General features: G+C 36.5%; 1 protein-coding gene across 2 annotated transcripts in view; it reads left to right on the top strand.

Moving 5' to 3' along the window:
* Nucleotides 1-15,536, top strand: part of SHCBP1 (SHC binding and spindle associated 1) — a 40,825-nt gene extending 25,289 nt beyond the window's left edge. For both annotated transcript variants that reach the window (XM_006062767.3, XM_044931202.1), the window contains exons 10-13: nucleotides 62-180; nucleotides 11,278-11,364; nucleotides 11,761-11,902; nucleotides 14,342-15,536. In XM_006062767.3, the coding sequence (XP_006062829.1) occupies nucleotides 62-180; nucleotides 11,278-11,364; nucleotides 11,761-11,902; nucleotides 14,342-14,667 (674 nt within the window). In that variant the 3' untranslated portion in view covers nucleotides 14,668-15,536. The remainder of the gene's footprint in view (nucleotides 1-61; nucleotides 181-11,277; nucleotides 11,365-11,760; nucleotides 11,903-14,341) is intronic.
* Nucleotides 15,537-15,872: the final 336 nt, after the last annotated feature.

The raw sequence follows: 15,872 nt of genomic DNA, 5'->3' as shown, positions 1-15,872 counted from the left end.
TTCTAATATTGTAAAAGATACATTACTTCTTAAAGCATTTGATCGCATGTTTTCATCACAGTCATTCACCGTGGCAAGACGACATTGGAAAACTGTGTACTGCAGTGTGAGACTACCGGAGTCACAGTACGAACTTCAGCAGAGTTTTTAATGAAGAACTCAGATTTATATGGTGCCAAGGTATGATCATCTCTTAGCCTTTTGGGGAGTAGCTCAGGTTTAAATTCTAAATAGATAAATAAAATGTAGGACAGGATGTAAATGCATACTTGTGTTCTCCTTCTTCAGAGAGCTTCAGGTACTTACATGCATTAAGTTGGCCAGACTCAACTGTATAATGTTCTTCTTATTTAGCATTTTCAAAACAGATTATTAGGAAGACAGTAATGCATCTCACAGTTTCTCTGTCATACCTTTAAAAAAGAGGTTAGACTTTTTAAGTTGTAACTTTGTAAGTGATGTAGTAATTGAGGCTTGTTTGCTATTTTTAAATCAAATTTTTATTTTGAGATAATTGTAGATTCACATTCTGTAGTAAGAAATACTACAGAAATAGCCTATATGTGTACCTTTTACCAGTTTCCTCTAATTGTAATGTCTTCCCAAACTATAATACAGCATCACAACCAGGATAAAATTCAGTTATGTTGAATATTTCCATCACTATAGGGATCCTTCATGTTGCTCTTTAAAGCTGTCTATGTGCCTCTCCTCCTGACCTTCTCATTAATCACAGGCAAATGCTAATGTGTTCTCCATTTCTGTTATTTCATCATTTCAAATATGTTATGTAAATAGAATCATACAGTATATACCCTTTTGGAATTGGCTTTTTTCACTCAGCACAGTTCTCTGGATCTATATACGGGTTGTTGCATTTACCAGTAGGTTTTTTTTTATTGCTAAGTAGTATTCTGTGTATGATTGTTCCACACTTTTAACTGTTCACTTGTTGAATAACATCTGTTGTTTCCAGTTTGGGGATTTTGTAAATAAAGCTACTGTAAACACTGGTGTGCAGGTTTTTGTGTGAACATCATTTTCATTTCTCTGGGGTAAATACCTAGGACTATAGTTGCAGGACATGTGGTTAGTTGTGTGCTTACTTTTTTTTTTAAGAAACTGCCAAACTGTTTTCCAGATTAGTTGTACCATTTTACATTCCCACTAACAAAATCTGAATCATCCAGTTTGGTATTTTTGATCCAATTTTTTGTATTGGATCCAATTTTTGGTTTGGTATTATGGATCCAATGATCCATATTTGGTATTTTCTCTACTTCTTAATTTTAGCCATTATGATATGTGTGTTTTAATTTGTATTTCCCTAGTAGTTAATGATGATGAACATTTTTTCATATGCTTTTTTGCCATCCTTACCTTCAGTGAAAAATTCATGACTTTTGTCCATTTTCTGATTGGATTATTATTTTTTTTTTTTTTTTTTTTTACTATAGAGTTTTGAGAGTTCTTTATAAATTCTAGATATGAATCCTCAGTTGGGTACATCATTTACAGATGTGCTAGTGTGTAGCTTGTTTTTTCATTGTTTTCATGAGGCTTTTACAGACAGAGCAAAGTTTTAAAATTTGATGAAGCCCAGTTTATCACTTTTTCCTTTTAGGTATAAGAACTCTTTGTCTAGCCCTAGGGTGCAAAGATTTCTCCTGTTTTTGTGCCAGTACCATACTGTTTTGATTACTGTACCTTTGTAGTATAGCTTGAGACTAGGGAACCTGGTACCTCTTGTTTTGTTGTTCTTTCTCAAGATTGTTTTGGCTATTTGGGGTATTTTGTGTTTCCATACAAATTTTAGAATTATTCTAGTTCTGTGGAAATGCCATTGGTGTTTTGATAGGAATTGCTTTGAATATGTAGATTGTGTGGAGTAGTATGGTCGTTTTAACAGTGTTCTTCCAATCCACTAGCACAGTTTCTTTCCATCTATTTGTGTCATCTTTGATTTCTTTCATCAGTTTCTTACGTTTTCTAAGTGCAGCTTTGTTTTTTTCCTGGCCATGCCACACGTCATATGGGATCTTAGTTCCCTGTCCAGGGATTGACCCCACACACCCTCACTGGACTACCAGGGAAGTTTTGTTAAATATACAGGCTTTTACCTCCTTAATTAGATTTAGTCCTAGGTATTCTTTTTGATGTGATTGTAAATTGGATAGTTTTTTAAATTCCTCTTCCTGATAATTAGTGTATGGAAAGGTAACATTTCTGTATGTTAATTTTGTATTCTGCAATTTTACCAAATTCATGATGAGTTCTAATAGGATTTTGGTGATGTCTTTAGGATTTTTGATGGATAGTATCATGTCATCTGAAAACAGTGATGGTTTTACTTCTTTCCTATTTGAATTTCTTTTATCTCTTGTCTGATTGCTGTGGTTAGACTTTCAGTACCACATTGAATAATAATGACAAGAATGGGCATCCTTGTCATGTTTTCCTGATGTTAGAGAAAATACTTTCAGCTTCTCACCATTGAGTATGGTGTTAGCTGTATATCATTCATTATATTGATGTATATTCCATTAATGGACACTTTGTTGAGAATCCATAAATGGATATTGAATTTTGTCCAAAATTTTCTTTGCATCAACTGAGATGATCAAATGGTCTTTTTATTCTTTCATTTGTTAATGTGTTGTGTCATGTTGATTGATTTGCAGATATTGAACCATCTGTGTATCTCTAGGTTAATCCCACTTGATCATAGCATATGATCCTTTTAATGTATTGTTGGATTCTATCTGCTAATATTTTGTTGAGGATTTTTCATCTATGACTGTCAAGAATATTGGCCTGTTTCTGGTTTTGATATCAGGGTGATGGTGGCCTCATGGATGAGTTTGGGAATGTACCTCTTCAATTTGGGGGGATAATTTAAGAAGGATAGATGTAAACTCTTTGTATGTTTGGTAGAATTCACCTGTGAAGATATCTGGTCCTGGACATTTGTTTGCTGAGAGCTTTTTAAATTACTGATTCGATTTCATTACTGGTAATTGATCTGTTCATATTTTCTATTTATTCCTGATTTGGTCTTTAAAGATTGTACATTTCTAGAGATTTATCTATTACTTCTGGGTTGTCCATTTTATTGGCATATAATTGTTCCTTGTAGTCGTAGATGATCCTTTGTATTTCTGTGGTATCAGTTGTAACTTGTCCTCTTTCATTTCTGGTTTTATTTGGGCCATCTCTTTTCTTTGTGAGTCTGGCTCAAGGTTCATCAATTTTGTTTATATTTTCAAAGAACCAGCTCTTGAGTTCATTGAACTTTTCTATTATTTTTCAGTCTCTACTTCATTTATTTATACTCTGATCTTTGTTATTCGTCTCCCTATCCTGATTTTGGAGTTTCTTTGTTCTTTTTCTAGTTCCTTTAACATTACGTTGTTTATTTGAGATCTTTCTTGTTTTCTGAGGTAGGCTTGTTTCACTGTAAAGTTGTCCCTTAGAACTGCTTTTGCTGCATTCCATAGATTTTGGATCATTGTGTTTTTATTTTCATCATTGTGTTTTGGATCATTTCTGTTTTCTTCTGTCTCCAGGTATTTTTTTATTTCTTCAGTGACCCATTGTTTGTTTAGTATCATGCTGTTTAGCTTGTACATGTTTGTGTTTTTTGCAGTCTTTTTTCTTGTAGTTGATTTCTAGTCTCATACTGTTGTGATCAGAAAAGGTGCTTGATAGGATTTCAGTTTTCTAGAATTTTGAGATTTGTTTTCTGGCTGTAGAATTGCCATATGCACTTGTAAAGGATGTCTTCTTCTTTTGGATGGAATGGTATTTATTAAGTCCATCTGGCCAGTGTTTCCTTATTGATTTTCTCTCTAGATGACATATCCATTGAGGAGGTGTTAAGTAGTCTACTATTATTGTATTACTGTCAGTTTCTTTATGTTCTCCTGTGTCAGTGCATACATATTTACCATTGATATATCTTCTTGTTGGGTTTACTCCTTTATATTTATGTCATTTCCTTTGTTATCTCTTGTTACAGTTTCTGTTTTCAAGTCTATTTTGTTTGGTATAAGTATTGCTATCCCAGTTTTCTTTTCATTTGCATGGAGTACCATTTTTCATTTGTTCATTTTCAGTTTGTGTGTCTTTAGATCTGGAGTAGTTTCTTGTAGACAGTATATATATATATATATATGGGTCTTATTTTATATCCATTCAGCTACTCTGTGTCTTAATTGGAGTATTTAGTTCTTTGGAAGGACTGATGCTGAAGCTGAAACTCCAATATTTTGGCCACCTCATGCGAAGAGTTGACTCATTGGAAAAGGCTCCCATGCTGGGAGGGATTGGGGGCAAGAGGAGAAGGGGATGACAGAGGATGAGATGGCTGGATGGCATCACTGACTTGACACACATGAGTTTGGGTAAATTCTGGGAGTTGGTGATGGACTGGGAGGCCTGGCATGCTGTGATTCATGGGGTCGCAACGAGTCAGACACGACTGAGACTGAACTGAACTGAACTGAGTCCATTTACATTTAAAGTATTGATAGAGATGTATTTATTATTATTTTGTTCATTGTTTTGGGGTTGTTTTTGTAGTTCTTTATTGTTCCTTTCTTTCCTTTTGTTCTCTTCCCTTATGATTTGATGACTGTCTTTGCTGTTATGTTTGGATTCCTTTCTCTTTTTGTGTGTCTATTATAAATTTTTGATTTGTGGTTACAGTGAGATTTATATACATATATCAACTTTTATGTATATGTGATTATTTTAAGTTGCTAATCTCAATTTCAAATACATTTTTAACAATCCTGCAATTTTACTCCCCTGCCCCTACAGTTACTGTTTTTTGACATTTTATTTTACATCCTTTTGTATATCCCTTAACTACTTATTGTACATATAGATGATTTTACTCTATCTTTTATTCTTCCTGTGAGCTTTGTACATGGTTGATTTACTACTTTTACTGTATAGCTACTTTTATCAATCAATGAGCTTTTCCTTTCATAATTTTCATGTTTCTAGTTGTGACCTTTTCTTGTTTGCTTAGAGAATTCCATTTGAGATTTCTTGCAAAGCTGGTTCTGTGGTGCTGAATGCTTTTAGTTTTTGCTTTACTTTCGATCTCTCCATCACATCTGAATGAAAGCCTTGCTGGATAAAGTATTCTCTCTCTTTTTTCAACATAGTATATAATTCATTCTATGTGAAATGTCCAGGATAGCCACATCTATATGCATTAAAAGTAAAGTAGTGGTTGCCTAGGGCTGGGCATAGATTGGGGAAGAGAGGATTGGAGTAATAGCTGAAGGGTACAAGGTCTTGTACTAAGATGATGAAAGTGTTTTAACATTGACTGTGGTAATGGTTGAACAACTCTGTGAATATACTAAAAACTATTGAATGGTACATTAAACTTAACTGGGTGCATTGCATGGTATGTGAGTTGTATCTCAGTAAAAAGGGAGTGATGCAGCCAGGATGGTGGGATGCCTCCTTTGGGCTCCAGTTTTCTCCTTAACCGCCTCTTAACTTCACTGTCCCTGCAGGGTATCTTCCTTCCCACCACATTTCAGGCCAGGAGTGTCTTGATCTGTCCCTGGCCATCCCTGTTGCCTTTCTCTTCTTTTGGGCGGACCGTGAAGTATGCTGGCCTTTTTATCAGCTGGTGTTCAATATGGGGATTTCTTTTTTGTTTGTTTGTTCAAGCATAGTTGATATATTACAATATTAGGTTAGTTTCAGGTGTACAGCAAAATGATTCTGTTAAAACATATATATGTATATATATTTTTTTCAGGTTATTTTCACAGATAAAGTATTCTTGATTTTAGTTTTTTCCCTTTTATCACTTTAAATATATTGTGCCCTTTGGCTTTCAGAGTTTCTGCTGGAAAGTCAGCTGATAGCCTATGGGAGTTCTGTTGTATATAACTTGATGCTTTTCCCTTGCTGCTTTTTTCTTTTTTTTAATTTTATTTATTTATTGGTTGTGCTGGATCTTTGTTGCTGCTGACAGACTTTCTCTAGTTATGGCGAGTGAGGGCTACTCTTCATTGTGGTCTGCGGGCTTCTCATTGCAGTGCCTTCTCTATTGCAGAGCACAGGCCTTAACCACTTGGACGTCAGTGGTTGCAGCAGACAGGCTCAGTAGTTGTGGTGCATGGGCTTAGTTGCTCTACAGCATGTGGGATCTTCCTGGACCAGGGATCAAACCTGTGTCTCCTTCATTGGCAGGTGGATTCCTAACCACTGAACCACCAGAGAAGTCCTCCCTTGCTACTTTTAATATTCTCTCTTTAATTTTGCCATTTTAATTATAATATGTGTTGATATGGTCCTCTTTGGTTTGATCCTATTTGGGACTCTCTCTGTTTCCTGGACCTAGATTTTTGTTTCTTTGATAAGGGCAGTTTTCAGCTTTTATGTCTTTAAGTGTGTTCTCTGCCCCTTTCTCTTGGTGTTCTCCTGGATCCTTACAGTGTGAATGTTCTCCTGGATCCTTACAATGTGAATGTTCTCCCACAAGCCACTTAAGCTGTCTTCATTTCTTTTCATTCTTTTTTTCTGTTCAGCTTCAGCGATTTCTATCTCTTTTCCATATTCTGATTTGTTTCTCTGCATCATTTAACCTACTATTGATTTCTTCCAGTGTATTTTTCATTTCAATTATTGCATTTCATCTCTGATTCTTTTTTATATGTTCTAAGTCTTTGTTAAATTCATTGTATTCATCCAGTTTTCTCCAGAGTTTTTCCATCATCTTTTGATTATTACCTTGAACTCTTTATCAGGTAGATTGCCTATGGGATTTTTGTCTTCTTTCTTTTTTTGGAACATGTCCTCTGCACCTCATTTTGCCTAACTCCTGTTTCTGGGTTGTCTACCTTGGGGGTGTAGGCCTTGACTGTACTGGGTCTCTGCCCTTTCTGTCTGTCTCTTTGTGGTTCCTTCTTTGTAACTTTAATTGTGGGAAATATTTTCTGCTAGTTACCAAGTTGTTCTCATTGATAGTCCCTTTGATAAATAGTTTATTTTTGGTGTGCCTCTTGGGGGAGGTGCTCAGGGTCTTCCCACTTTACCATCTTTGCCACCTGTCTAACTATAGGGCTTTTTTGTAAATATTCTTTATCAAATTAAGGAAGTTGTCCTCTATTTCTGTTTTCTGAGAATTTTCCTAATGAATTTGTGTTCATTCAGTTCAGTTCAGTTGCTCAGTCATGTCTGACTCTTTGCAACCCCATGAACGCCAGGCCTCCCTGTCCATCACCAATTCCTGGAGTCCACCCAAATCCATGTCCATTGAGTCAGTGATGCCATCCAACCATCTCGTCCTCTGTCATCCCCTTCTCCTCCTGCCCTCAATCTTTCCCCACATCAGGGTCTTTTCTAATGAGTCAACTCTTTGCATGAGGTGGCCAAAATATTGGAGTTTCAGCTTCTCATCAGTCCTTCCAATGAACACCCAGGACTGATCTCCTTTAGAATGGGCTGGTTGGATTTCCTTGCAGTCCAAGGGACTCTCAAGAGGCTTCTCCAACACCACAGTTCAAAATCATCAATTATTCGGTGCTCAGCTTTCTTTATAGTCCAACTCTCACATCCATACATGACCACTGGAAAAACCATAGCAAAGAGATGGGAATACCAGACCACCTGACCTGCCTCTTGAGAAATCTGTGTGCAGGTCAGGAAGCAACAGTTAGAACTGGACATGGAACAACAGACTCGTTCCAAATAGGAAAAGGAGTATATCAAGGCTGTATATTGTCACCCTGCTTATTTAACTTATATGCAGGGTACATCATGAGAAACACTGGGCTGGAGGAAGCACAAGCTGGAATGAAGATTGCCGGGAAAAATATCAATAACCTCAGATATGCAGATGACACCACCCTTATGGCAGAAAGTGAAGAGGAACTAAAAAGCCTCTTGATGAAAGTGAAAGTGGAGTGAGAAAGTTGGCTTAAAGCTCAACATTCAGAAAACTAAGATCATGGCATCTGGTCCCATCACTTCATGGCAAATAGGTGGGGAAACAGTGGCTGACTTTATTTTTCTGGGCTCCAAAATCACTGCAGATGGTGACTGCGGCCATGAAATTAAAAGATGCTTACTCCTTGGAAGGAAAGTTATGACCAACCTAGACAGCATATAAAAAGCAGAGACATTACTTTGCCAACAAAGGACCGTCTAGTCAAGGCTATGGTTTTTCCAGTGGTCATGTATGGATGTGAGAGTTGGACTATAAAGAAAGCTGAGTGCCAAAGAATTGATGCTTCTGAACCGTGGTGTTGGAGAAGACTGTTGAGAGTCCCTTGGACTGCAAGGAGGTCCAACCAGTCCATTCTAAAGGAGATCGGTCCTGGGTGTTCATTGGAAGGACTGATGTTGAAGTGTTGGCTTTTGTCAAATGCTATTCACTTTCTTTCATCTTAGAATGTCTTGATTTTTCTTTATTCCTAAAGAATATTTTCACTGGGTATAGGATTCTCAATTGACAACTCTTTTTTGCTAGCTCTTTTGAACAATACTGTGCCACTTTCTTCTGGCCTCCATGGTTCCTGATGAGAAATCCTCTTTACTTGAATTTTTTCTCTAATTGATAAGACATTATTTTTCTTTGACTGCTTTCAGGATAACGTTTCCTTTCTTCCCCTTTCCTTTTGACCTTAAGCTTTTATAAGTTTAATTATGATGTACTTTGAAATGGATTTCTTTGAGTTTATCCTGTTTTCTCAGATTTTTGAATCTGTAAATTTAGTCTCTTGCCAAATTTGGGAAGTTTTAGCTATTTCTTCTTTGATTTTTGTTTTTTTTAGCTTCACCCTCCTTCTCTTCTATGACTGATAACAAAAATTTTAGATCCTTTGTTATTGTCCTATAGGTCCCTAAGGTTCCCTTCTTTTTTTCTGTTTTAGATTGTTTCCTCTCTATCAGACTAGATGATTTCTATTGTTCTGTCTTCCGTTTCACTGATTCTTTCCTCTGTTCTTTTCCTTTATGCTATTGTGCCCATCCACTGAGCTTTTTATTTTCAGTTATAGTATTTCTCAGTTCTGAAATTTCCATTTGGTTCTTTATATCTTCTATTTCTTTGACAAGACTTTCTATTTTCTTATTCAGTCTTCTATTTTTCATTTAAGTATTTAATAATTGCTCGCTAAAATAATTGGCTGCTTTAAAATCCTTGTCAGCTAACTCCATCATCTCTGACATCTTGGTTTTTTGTATTGATTACCTTTTATTAATTTTGACATCTTCTTGGCACTTGATATGACAAGTGATTTTCAACTGAAACCTGGATGTTTTGTATTATTAGAATCTACATCTTCTGTCCCTAAGAGGAAATGGGGTAAAGGCTACTGCGTTATTACTACCAGGTCTCCAAGTTCCCCGTTTGGCCTCCATTGGTATCCAAGTTAAGTGAGAAAGCTCCTGGTGGGTGGATGTAAGAATTCTAGTTTCTTACATGTCTCCACTGACACTCTGGCACATGGCAGTGGGCTTGTTACCACTGGCAATGATGAAAATCTAGACCCCCCCACTGGGCCTGCTCTGACCCCACTCCAGTAGGGAATGGGTGCAGCATCTTGTTATCAGTTGAGGGTATGAGTCCAGGCCCTATCTGGAGTCTCCACAAGGGTGAGGGACTTGTTACCAGCTAGTGGGGATGAAAATCTTTGGCTTTAAGTGATACTACCTCTGTGTGAGTATTGGGGTACCTAGTCACAGCCTTGAGAGGGTAGAAGTCTAGGCTCTCCCTTGGCACTTGCCAGCATGGATGAAGTTTTCTGTCCTTTGAGGCTGGCCTAGTCCTTTGGGTAGAGAGAGTGGGATTTGGGGGAGGCTTTTCTGGTCTGTGATGTTTATGGATTGCCAGCTTCTTTAGTTTCATGTCTGGAAATGTGAGGCAAAAAGAAAACCCAGTCTAACTAGGTTGGTGTCATTTCTCAGGGGTTGAGGTGTCTAAGTGGTCTGGCTCCTTTATTCCACTTTTCAATCGTATTATGATTGTTTTATATATAATGTCCATGATTTTTACTTGTACCATCATCTTAGAAGAGGCATCCTTTTTAGTTTCTTTTTAGTTATTAAATATCTGTTCAGTTTCATAATATATTTTGAAAATGATTGTCCCAGTTACTAAGTGGCTGCTGGCTTAAGTTCTTTTCAGGTTTTACATGATTCCTGATAATTTGATATTTAAACTGTTTTATTGTGTATGTATTTTTAATGTTATTGCCCATAAATCTATTTCTATATATAGCTACAAACTGAAAGTCTTAGCTAAAGGCCCATTTCACAGATCTTATGACTTCTACAGAGAGTTAGATTGGTGTGTAATGACCATGCCCCTACATATCAGTAGTCTCTAAAGGGGGAAGTAATAATAACTATTTTCTCATGGTACACTACCGTTCCTAGGGAAACAACTCAACATACACTCAATAGATGTGTCATAAATGGTTAATTGCAACTCTGCCTCTAGGATATTGTGTATGAAATTATTCTAAAAGTGAATTTTTAAATAATCATAGAAGTTTGAGTGAACATTTTTACTTACCAAAGTACCTAGCATAGTGTCAGGAAATAAATTATTCCATTACTGTTACCTTTTTTTGTTGGTACCATTTGGTGCTAAGGGACAATGTGAGAGAACTGGGCTGTGCATGGATTATTCTGGTTACTGTTAGGGTATAAACAGGACGTTTGAATTAGCTACTAATTTAACATGTGTAGTAGTGGGGAGCATTAGTTATTTTAATTCACAGAAATGATTTTCAAGTTATGTTGGGATATTCTTGAACTGGTGTGCTTTTCAAAATATAGAGCCTTATTTCTATCTACAATTTACAATATTTTACTAGATTTGAACACTGTTCTCCAGCTAATAGAGTATGTCTAAGAGAATGGTTATTTTTAATATGTGCCTCTTCCAATGAAATTGTTAACTGACATTTTTTGGGCAGAATCAGAAAACTGATTTGTCCAGAATGAAAGAGTGAGATAGTAATTAAGTGTTGAAACTCTTAGCCATTGTTGTGTGTGTGTGTGTGTGTGTGTGTGTGTGTGTGTGTGTGTGTGTCTGTATGGTATCTGAATATGATAAATGATAGACAACTTGCTGGAAATTAAGCAAATGGAAATGTTGATTAGAAATACTTAATAAAACTTTCTATAAAACACTTTATATTTGTGCTACATTATAAGTCTAAGAAGTGATAAACCTTCTTTTATAGTCCTGCCTATTTAAAACTGACTGTGATTACTTTAAAATGTAATTTGTAGGGTGCTGGTATAGAAATATATCCTGGAAGTAAGTGCACTCTGAGTGATAACGGGATCCATCACTGCAAGGAAGGGATCCTCATTAAGGTGAGCCCCTGCTGAGACACCCTCTTTCCAAAGGGTAGAATTTAGGTTTTAGAATTTTAAATTTAGAATTTAGGTTTTACCTAAGAAACAGTTATGCTTTATGAAATTCCCATGTTATTTGTGTTTTCTATTTTAAAAAAGCATAAACAGTATATAAATTTTAATGATATCAATAGTTGGTGGTTGAAAGTCTCTTGTGAATACTTTGCTGCCCATAGATCTGCAGAAATAACAGAGGAATGCTGTGTCATTCAGAGCTCAGATTGTGCTACCGCATATTAATAAACATAGCTTTCTATTTTACTTTTAAAATAGCCTAAAAAAAGTGAGAAGAGTTTTAAAGCAGGCAGTGTTGAATGTGATGGTTCCTTGAAACATTTGTTTTCAATGTCACAGGACTTCTTAGATGAACATTATGACATTCCCAAAATATCCATGGTGAATAATGTCATACATAATAATGAAGGTTATGGTGTTGTCTTGGTGAAACCTACAATTTTCTCTGATCTGCAAGAAGATGCCCAAGATGAAACTGAAGGTATGGTATATTTAGTAATTTTCTAAATAAAATCTCGACCTAGTTTATTTCAGCATTAAGCTCTGATTAAAGATAGAAATCTTCTACTTAAAAAAAGATAACTAGCATACACTTAGGCACAGAGATAGAAAACTTGGTAAAGCTATAATATGGAGTCTAGGTGTGAAAGAAACTTTCAAGGTCAGCTGGTCAAAGCCTTGATGTGTGGTTTCTGTAGTCCTGCAGTTCCCTTCTCATGTTTGGTTTTCTCTAAATTTATAGAATAAGGATGGGCATACACTAGCAATGAAGGCTATTGCTAACAAATCCTTTTAGCATTTAAGGATGGAGGCAGGAAAATGAACGTGCCAGGCTGAAAACTGCATTTGACTGGAGGGGAATCATAGAGTTTGCCTCTATTTTTTATTTGTAAAGTAAATGTCTCCCTGACAGCTGTCTTTCTTGGCAGCAAAGCTGAGCTAACTCAGTTGGAAATTCTTGAATTTCTTTTTTTTTTTAATTAATTTATTTAATTGGAGGCTAATTACTTTACATTATTGTGGTGGTTTTTGCCATACATTCACATGAATCAGCCATGGGTGTGTACATGTGTTCTCCATCCTGAACCCCTCTTCCACCTCCCTCCCCATCCCATCCCTCAGGGTCATCCCAGCACACCAGCCCTGAGCACCCTGTCTCATGCATCAAACCTGGACTGGCGATCTGTTTGACATATGATAATATACATGTTTCAATGCTATTCTCTCAAATCATCCCACCCTCGCCTTCTCCCACAGAATCCAAAAGACTGTTCTTTACATCTGTATCTCTTTTGCTGTCTCATATATAGGGTCATTGTTACCATCTTTCTAAATTCCATATGTATGCATTGATATACTGTATTGGTGTTTTTCTTTCTGACTTACTTCACTCTGTATAATAGGCTCCAGTTTCATCCACCTCATTAGAACTGATTCAAATGCATTCTTTTTAATAGCTGAGTAATATTCCATTGTGTATATGTACCACAGCTTTCTTATCCATTCCTCTGCCAATAGACATCTAGGTTGCTTCCATGTCCTGGCTATTGTAAACAGTGCTGTGATGAACATTGGGGTACATGTGTCTCTTTCAATTCTGGTTTCCTCGGTCTGCATGCCCAGGAGTGGGACTGCTGGGTCGTATGGCAGTTCTGTTTCCAGTTTTTTAAGGAATCTCCACACTGATCTCCATAGTGGCTGTACTAGTTTGCAATCCCACCAACAGTGTAAGAGGGTTCCCTTTTCTACGCACCCTCTCCAGCATTTATTGTTTGTAGACTTTTGGATAGCAGCCATTCTGACTGGCGTGAGATGGTACCTCATTGTGGTTTTGATTTGCAGGAAATTCTTGAATTCTAAGCCATGACCCAGATCACTATGAAATCTCAGCCATGCAGGATTATGTCTTGGCATGGGTGAGGAAAGTTTAAAGGATCATGAGTAGTCCGTCTCATCCTTCAAGGTCCACTCCAGCTATCTGTTCTTTTTCTCCTCATAGTTCTATAGGTCAGAAGTTAAGGTGAGCTTGGCTGGGTTATCTGCTTAGGGTCTCACAAGGGTGAAAGTGAGGTATCAGCTGGGCAGGGCCCTTATCTGAAATCTCTGGGAGAGAATCTGCTTCCAAGTTCCTTATGTTGTTGGCAGAATCGATTTCCTTGAGGTTGTAGGACAGAGATCTCTTTTTTTTAATTGTTGTTGCCAGCTGTTGGCTAGGGGCTGCTCTCAGCTCTTAGGGATCACTCTTGGGTTATTGCCCCATGACCCCCTCCATTTCATCAACAGAGGACCTCCCTCAAAGCAAATCTCTCATGCTTCAAATCTTTCTCACACTTTAAATCTCTTTATGCTTTCTTCTTCATCATCCAGCCAGGGAAAACCTTGCTATTAAAGGATTCATATGATTAGGTTAGGAATATCTGAGTTATATCCTTTTCTTACAGTCAACTGATAAGTAACCTTATGTGCAAGGTCCTTTTACCATTTAACAGTCGTAAAAGTAACAAGGGACAGGCATCAGAGGGCCATCTAGACTTCTGCCTATCACAGGCAATCACTTATAAAGCTGCTGAATTGGGAGTTCCTTTAGGGGAACTAAAGTACTAGTCCAGTTCTGTTTATCTTTGTATCTAGCTTCTAATACAGTGCTTGTAAATATCCAGGAGAGGTCTGTTGAATGAATGAGATCTAGGATAAAAAGAGAAAATTCAAAGTTGGTAATCCTGTATGAAGGTCAGGAAAGCTTGACAATTAATACAACTGCTTGTTGAGACACTATGGCATAGAGTTTGGAAAGTCCAGTCAAATGACACAGGACCCCTTGACAGAAAAAACTTGAAAGCTCTGATAGACTGTAGAAATACATGTTTTAGTTGGGGTGGTTTGTATATTTAACTCAATTTTTATAATTTTTTTTTTCCAGGAAATAAAGCACTTAAAGTTCAGACAAGTGGAGAGGCAGATGTAGCTGAAAGAGTGGATCTGGAAGAGCTGATTCAATGTGCAACTGGTAGAATGGAGCTTTATGCGAGAGCTGAGCTTTCTGAGCAAGTTGAAGGCAATTGTGAAATTGTAAATGAACTAGTTGCTGCCTCCACACAAAAAGGCCAGATGAAGAAGAAAAGATTGAGTGAACTGGGGATCACACAAGCTGATGATAACTTAATGTCACAGGAGATGTTTGTTTCAATTGTGGGGAACCAGTTCAAGTGGAATGGGAAAGGGAGTTTTGGCACATTTCTTTTTTGACCACTGTGATGTCAATAGATAGCAAAATATTGAATTTTGCACGTTGCCCCCAAGAATCACTGCTGCTATCATACTTTGCTTCATGTCTATATTTTGTATCTGACATATTCAGTTGGATTTGAGTGAAATATAGCTTTATTTCTCTCTGCAAGTGTTGCACGTAAAACACTCTCTGTTTAATAAAGTCATAAAAACAAAATAGAAAATATTTGGAGATTCTTATCCAGAAAGTCTTGCTTTCTCAAATACATAGTTCTCACATTAAGTCTATTAATAACTTTCTAGTATAAATATACTTTAACACTTCAAAGATGAGGAAGAAAGGCAGAGAATGCCAGGTGCGTGCACAAAAACATAGTGTATCAAGATGCGGTATTCTTATAGTTGTCTTTTTAATCCCAATTATAGTGAGTCTGATAGCCATGCTTTATTTGCGTAATACTTGTAATATTTGCATAAAACTTGTAATATTTGCATAAAAGCTTTTATGATTGGGAGGTGACCTGCCTTATCAGACTTATTGAGAATCTTGAGTAGAAATGCCTTTTTATGCTGAACTATGTAATCATCAAAGCAATAATGGCATAGCAGGTTTGAAACAGGAATGAAACATGTTCTTCAGAGCCAGTGTGTACATAGAGCATTTTCCCTGTTGCTGAATATGAATGATTAAAAAGAAGGTACTTTTCTTTCACCATAAAAGTACTCTGATCAGATTTCTTAAATAGGCAAAGTGATTACCTATAAACATATCAGCTCTATGTTCTTGATATCTTATTGTAAAGTACAGCTTTTTAAAATATTTATAAGAAAGTGTATGTGACATTAATGTTCCTACTGATTAAAATTACAATGATGGAAATAATAAATTGAATCTTGTAATATTTTTTCAGATTTATTATGGGCCATAGTGCGTGTGCATGTGTGATCCTTTGAAGTACATACAGTATTTTGACATCATTTTAGTGTTCCAGAAAGAGTATTAAAGTGTTTTCTCAGAGAAATTGTTTCTTAAATTTGAGTAAGTTGTAATTTTATTTTTCAGATGCTGAAAAGCGTGGAAGGATTTGTGTTAGATTTTTCATTTGACCATTGCAAGGCATTCTTTTACTCTTTAAATCCCATTCCAAAAGTAATACTAATTAATTCTGTATCACTTGAGCTAAATTCTTATTTGAAAACCATTTATTCAACTTAAAAAGATC

The sequence above is a fragment of the Bubalus bubalis genome, chromosome 18 (assembly GCF_019923935.1).
Source record: "Bubalus bubalis isolate 160015118507 breed Murrah chromosome 18, NDDB_SH_1, whole genome shotgun sequence".
NCBI lineage: Eukaryota > Metazoa > Chordata > Mammalia > Artiodactyla > Bovidae > Bubalus > Bubalus bubalis.
This window is presented reverse-complemented; position numbering and strand designations above follow the sequence as displayed.